The sequence below is a fragment of the Oncorhynchus mykiss genome, chromosome 3, assembly GCF_057628025.1.
Source record: "Oncorhynchus mykiss isolate SJ-2025 chromosome 3, ASM5762802v1, whole genome shotgun sequence".
NCBI lineage: Eukaryota > Metazoa > Chordata > Actinopteri > Salmoniformes > Salmonidae > Oncorhynchus > Oncorhynchus mykiss.
Window position 1 is genome coordinate 76,380,927 of NC_143024.1, and position 6,056 is coordinate 76,386,982.

A 6,056-nucleotide genomic window follows, 5' to 3' on the forward strand; every position below is an offset into this window, starting at 1 on the left:
CTCTCTCTCCTGGAGGGCTTCCTGGCCTCAAGATACATTTCTCCTTCTTTCTCTCTGGCCCCCAATTCTTCCCCAATAGCTCACTGCAGAGACGAGAGGATGTGACTACAGTCCCCATCATAGTACCATCATAGCACTAAGACTGCACTCGTGAAGGTGGTAAATTACCTTTTAATGGCGTCAGACCAAGGCTCTGTGTCCTTGCGCTCCTAGACCTTAGTGTCGCTTTCGACACCATATATCACCACATTCTTTTGGAGTGATTGGAAATAATTGGTCTAAGCGGAAAAGTTGTTGCCTGGTTTAGATCTTATCTGTCGTAAAGATATCAGTTAGTCTCTGTGGATGGTTTGTCTTCTGACAAATCAATGATAAGTTTAGGTGTTACTTAAGGTTCCGTTCTAGGACCACCATGGTTTTCACTATATATGCTACCTCTTAGTGATGTCGTTTGGAAAGACAATGTCAACTTTCACTGCTTTGCAGACCACACAGCTGTACATTTCGATGAAACATGGTGAAGCCCCAAAATTGTCTACCCTGGAAGCCTGTGTTTCAGACATAAGGAAGTGGATGGTGGCACATTTTTTTATTTTAAACTGGGACAAAACAGAGATGCTAAATAGGGCTGATAGACTCTTGACTAGAACTCACAAATGTGATCATATTACTGTGATCATATTACTCTAGTGCTAGCTTCTGGTTAAGGCTAGGGCTGATTTGCTCCTACCCATCTTGCTGATTTGGTCCTGCTGTACATACCTACATGTGCGCTTCGTTCACAAGACGCATGACTCCTTATTGTTCCTAGAATTTCTAAGCAAACAGCTGGAGGCAGAGCTTTCTCCTATAGAGCTACATTTTTATGGAATCACCTGCCGATCCATGAGACGTAGACTCTGTCTCAACCCTATCTATACTGAACACTCATCTCTTCAGTAGGTCCTATAATTGAGTGTAGTCTGGCCCAGGGGTGTGAAGGTAAATGCCAATGTACTGGAGTGACAAACCACCCTTGCTGTCTCTGCCTGGCCGGCTCCCCTCTCTCCACTGGGATTCTCTGCCTCTGACCCTATTACGGGTCACTGGCTTGCTCGCACTCTCACATGCAGTCCCTTGGAGGGGTGCATCACATCATGCCAGGCTTTTTTTTGCTATACTCTACTTGAGTGGGTTAAGTCACTGACCTGATCTTCCTGTCCAGTTTTGCACCTCCTTGGGCTCGTGCGGTGGAGGAGATCTTTGTGGGCTGTACTCGGCCAAATCTCAGGGTAGTAAGTTAATGGTCAGTTGATATTCCTTTGGTGGTGTGGGGGCTTTGCTTTGGCAAAGTGGGTGGGGTTATATCCTGTCTGGTTGGCCCTGTCCAGGAGTAACTTTGGATGGGGCCACAGTGTCCGACCCCCCCTGTCTCAGTCTCCAGTATCTATGCAGCAAAAGTCTATGCGCTGGTGGGCTAGGGTCAGTCTGTCCTATTTGGTGTAATTCTCCTGTCTTATCGTGTGTCTTGTGTGATCTTAGGCATGCTCCTTCTAATTCTTCCACCCTCTCTCTACCCTCCCAGAGAACCTGAGCCCTAGGGCCATGCCTCAGGATTACCTGGCCTCACGACTCCTGGCTGTCCCCGTCCCACCTGGTCATGCTGCTGATCCAGTTTCTGCTGTTCTGCCTGTGGCTATGGAACCCTGACCTGGTTACCAGTCGTGCTACCTTGTCCCGGACCTGCTGTTCCGACCCTCTCTCTTCATCTCTCTCTCTCTACTGCACCTGTTTTTTCGACCTCTGAATGCTCGGCTATGAAAAGCCAACTGACATTTACTCCTGAGGTGCTGACCTGTTGCACCCTCTATAACCACTGTGATTATTGTTTAACCCTGCTGGTCATCTATTAACGTTTGAACATATCTTTCAGAACAATCTGGCCTTAATGGCCATGTACTCTTATAATCTACACCTGGCACAGCCAGAGGAGGACTGGCCAACCCTCAGAGCCTGGTTCCTCTCTAGGTTTCTTCCCATGTTCCTGCCTATTCTATGGAGTTTTTCCTGGCCACCATGCTTCTACATCTGCATTGCTTGCTGTTTGGGGTTTTAGTTTGGGTTTCTGCACAAGCACCTTGTAACATCTGCTGATGTAAAAAGGGCTTTATAAATACATTTGATTGATACAGTCCCATATTAAGAGTCAGACTCTCTCAAACTCCAGCCTTTATCAGTCACACTTCAGTGGAGGGATAAGACTAAACAGTTGTAATGGAGATAAGTCTCTCAGCGCTACATTTCCTATTGTCATCAGATCTACATCCTGCTTTCACAGTGTGTGTGTGTGTGTGTGTGTGTGTGTGTGTGTGTGTGTGTGTGTTGTGTGTGTGTGTGTGTGTGTGTGTGTGTGTGTGTGCGCGTGCGTGCTTGTGTGTGAGTGTGAGTGTGCGTGTGTGTGTGTGCGAGTGAGTGCGTGCGTGTGTGTGTGTGTGTGAGTATGAGTGTGCGTGTGTGTGTGTGAGTGTAGAAGAGGGGCTGAGACTCGTCTTACGACACCCTGTCAGAATATCCGGATGCTTTCCTCCCTTCCGAGACGGCCAGTTAATCCAGCTTTTAACAGTTTTGGCAGGTTTAAACAGGAGTGTGTTGGTGTAGTGTGTGTGTGTTTCTCTCTGAAAGAGGACAGCTTCTCTCTCTCCACGGACATAGCCACATGTGTGTGTAGGGAGCTGTACACTGACAACCCTAATCCTTGTAAACTCAGCCTGATGGGTCGTGCAGCTGCAGAATAAGGATGGTTTGTGTGTGTGTGTGTGTGTGTGCGTGTGTGCGTGTGTGTGTTTGCGTGTGTGTGTTTGTGTGTGTGTGTGTGTGTGTGTGTGTGTGTGTGGGGGGGGTCAAAGGAGAATGTTTCATTTTCACACACCCTTTCCTTCTCCTCATCTCAGCTAAAGGACAATCACACATTAAACTCACTATTTCACTATTCTCATCACGCTATCCTCTCAGGTGACAGCTTGGTGATACATATGAACCATCCTCATCCTGTTGTTAATGTAGCATGTCCTTTAACAGGCACAGAGAGATAAGAGGAAGGTTATCAGATCTGTAGGTTAAAACATGATAAGGATTCACCTATTCTGAGCACAAACAGACTGGTAGAGAGCTCTGTTGAAACCTGCTATCTTTACATGATCAGTGGACGTGTTGCTTTTCTTTACCTCTACCCTCCCTCTCCCCTGGGAGAGGTATACACACGTCTGGAGACAAGTGAAGAGCACTAAATCCACACACACACACACACACAGTAAATCTGCATTTACTGCTGATCCCTCTGCTGTCATTTCAAAGGCCGTGTCTAGCCCGTCATCCTTTATAGAACACAGCTGGGTAACACACAGGAAACTCAGCACGCACCTCATTGTACACCTCAGTGTGTGTGTGTGTGTGTGTGTGTGTGTGTGTGTGTGTGTGTGTGTGTGTGTGTGTGTGTGTGTGTTTTCGTGTGTGTGGGTATGTACACACCATCCCCCCCAAAAAGGTGTATAACCCCCCCTGTCTCGCTCTCTACAGACAACAGTGCATTGAGAACACATTACTGTGACAGAATTACTCTCCACCATAGACTGTATTAACTGAAACCATCCCAGCTATCCCTCCCCACTGTGTTACACAGACAGACAGAGACCTTCATCTACTGCTGCACTACAACAAGAGAGAGGAGACCGGACCCAATGTCCCAGCAGAGAGAGACCTTCATCTACTGATGCACTACAACAAGAGAGAGGAGACCGGACCCAATGTCCCAGCAGAGAGAGACCTTCATCTACTGATGCACTACAACAAGAGAGAGGAGACCGGACCCAATGTCCCAGCAGAGAGAGACCTTCATCTACTGATGCACTACAACAAGAGAGAGGAGACCGGACCCAATGTCCCAGCAGACAGAGACCTTCATCTACTGATGCACTACAACAAGAGAGAGGAGACCGGACCCAATGTCCCAGCAGAGAGAGACCTTCATCTACTGCTGCACTACAACAAGAGAGAGGAGACCGGACCCAATGTCCCAGCAGACAGAGACCTTCATCTACTGATGCACTACAACAAGAGAGAGGAGACCGGACCCAATGTCCCAGCAGACAGAGACCTTCATCTACTGATGCACTACAACAAGAGAGAGGAGACCGGACCCAATGTCCCAGCAGAGAGAGACCTTCATCTACTGATGCACTACAACAAGAGAGAGGAGACCGGACCCAATGTCCCAGCAGACAGAGACCTTCATCTACTGATGCACTACAACAAGAGAGAGGAGACCGGACCCAATGTCCCAGCAGACAGAGACCTTCATCTACTGATGCACTACAACAAGAGAGAGGAGACCGGACCCAATGTCCCAGCAGAGAGAGACCTTCATCTACTGATGCACTACAACAAGAGAGAGGAGACCGGACCCAATGTCCCAGCAGACAGAGACCTTCATCTACTGATGCACTACAACAAGAGAGAGGAGACCGGACCCAATGTCCCAGCAGACAGAGACCTTCATCTACTGCTGCACTACCAACAAGAGAGAGGAGACCGGACCCAATGTCCCAGCAGACAGAGACCTTCATCTACTGATGCACTACAACAAGAGAGAGGAGACCGGACCCAATGTCCCAGCAGACAGAGACCTTCATCTACTGATGCACTACAACAAGAGAGAGGAGACCGGACCCAATGTCCCAGTAGACAGAGACCTTCATCTACTGATGCACTACAACAAGAGACAGGAGACCGGACCCATTGTCCCAGCAGAGAGAGACCCACTGGGTACATACTGCTCCAATCAACATTGCTTCCACGTCATTTCAATGAAATTGCGTTGAACAAACGTAGAATAGACGTTGAATTGACGTCTGTGCCAAGTGGGTAAGGAGAGAGTAAGACATAAGACTATCAGAGAGGAACGTCATAGAGACACAAATGATTGTAATGGGTTGGAGTCAGCACCTTAACATCAACACACAAGTATGACTGAGAACAGAGGGAGAGAGATGTGTATGGATGGTTGAGGAGTGAGAAGAAGAGAGACAGAAACAGAGACAGAGAGAAAGAGAGAAGGAGAGAGAGAGAGAGAGAAAACCCCAGAGAGGGATGTATGAAGTGAGGGAATGAGTGGGAGGGTGTAGTGAACTATAGCCATCATGCATGCATTCCTAGTTTGGTATTGGAATGTTGAGGTTTGTTACAATCCGCTGCAGAGAGATTGATTTGTCTCTGTGAGGGACTTTCACTGGGCCAAGTCCTCCCTCCCCGTTGTCTCTGGGTTGGGATGTGTGGAGAATGTTTATATGAGAGATCGATGTGAACAACCCATCCCTCTGTGTGTGTGTGTGTGTGTGTGTGTGTGTGTGTGTGTGTGTGTGTGTGTGTGTGTGTGTGTGTGTGTGTGTGTGTGTGTGTGTGTGTGTGTGTGTGTGTGTGTGTGTTCCTGTGCGCATGCATGCGTGAGAATGTTTATATGAGGGGTTGATGTGAACCCATTCCATTATAACGACTGTCTGTAAGAGCTGAAAAACAACACTAAGTTTTATACAGAGTGTATTTGTGAGGAGGGAGACATTTGATACTGGTGATAAAACGCTGAAGTATACTGGCTAGGATCTCCTTGTAAATGTCCAGAGTTGATGGTTGGAATGCATGCATGTACGTTTATGTGTGTAGTGTGCCTGTGTGTGTGTTTGTGTGTGTTTCTATAGGTGTGTGCGTTGATGTGCATGCTCTTGTGTTTGTGTGTGTGTCTGTGAACATCATTTGTGCATCTCCGGCCTCACCTGCTTGGTTGGTAGTGATGGTCACCGCAGCATATTGCCTCATGGTTGGGGCTAACTGGGACACTCCATTCTGAGCCTCAATCTCGAAAGTGTAGTTGGTGTGAGCCAGCAGGTCTCCCACGGTAACAGAAGTGTTCTGCAGGCCCGCAGCACGGGGAGGAACCGCACATTGCTGCGACATGCCTCACACACCCTCTGACCAGGCCTGCAGAGCTTACACAGCACTGTGAAGGTCACATCCTTACGACCCCC

At 48.1% G+C, this 6,056-nt stretch overlaps 1 protein-coding gene across 2 annotated transcripts in view; it reads right to left on the reverse strand.

Moving 5' to 3' along the window:
- The window catches only part of LOC110520379 (ephrin type-A receptor 3), a 64,009-nt gene that overhangs the window by 57,869 nt on the left and 84 nt on the right, over positions 1 to 6,056 (reverse strand). For both annotated transcript variants that reach the window (XM_090230719.1, XM_090230720.1), the window contains exon 1: positions 5,805 to 6,056. This exon is cut by the window's right edge and continues 84 nt beyond it. In XM_090230719.1, the coding sequence (XP_090086845.1) occupies positions 5,805 to 5,985 (181 nt within the window). In that variant the 5' untranslated portion in view covers positions 5,986 to 6,056. The remainder of the gene's footprint in view (positions 1 to 5,804) is intronic.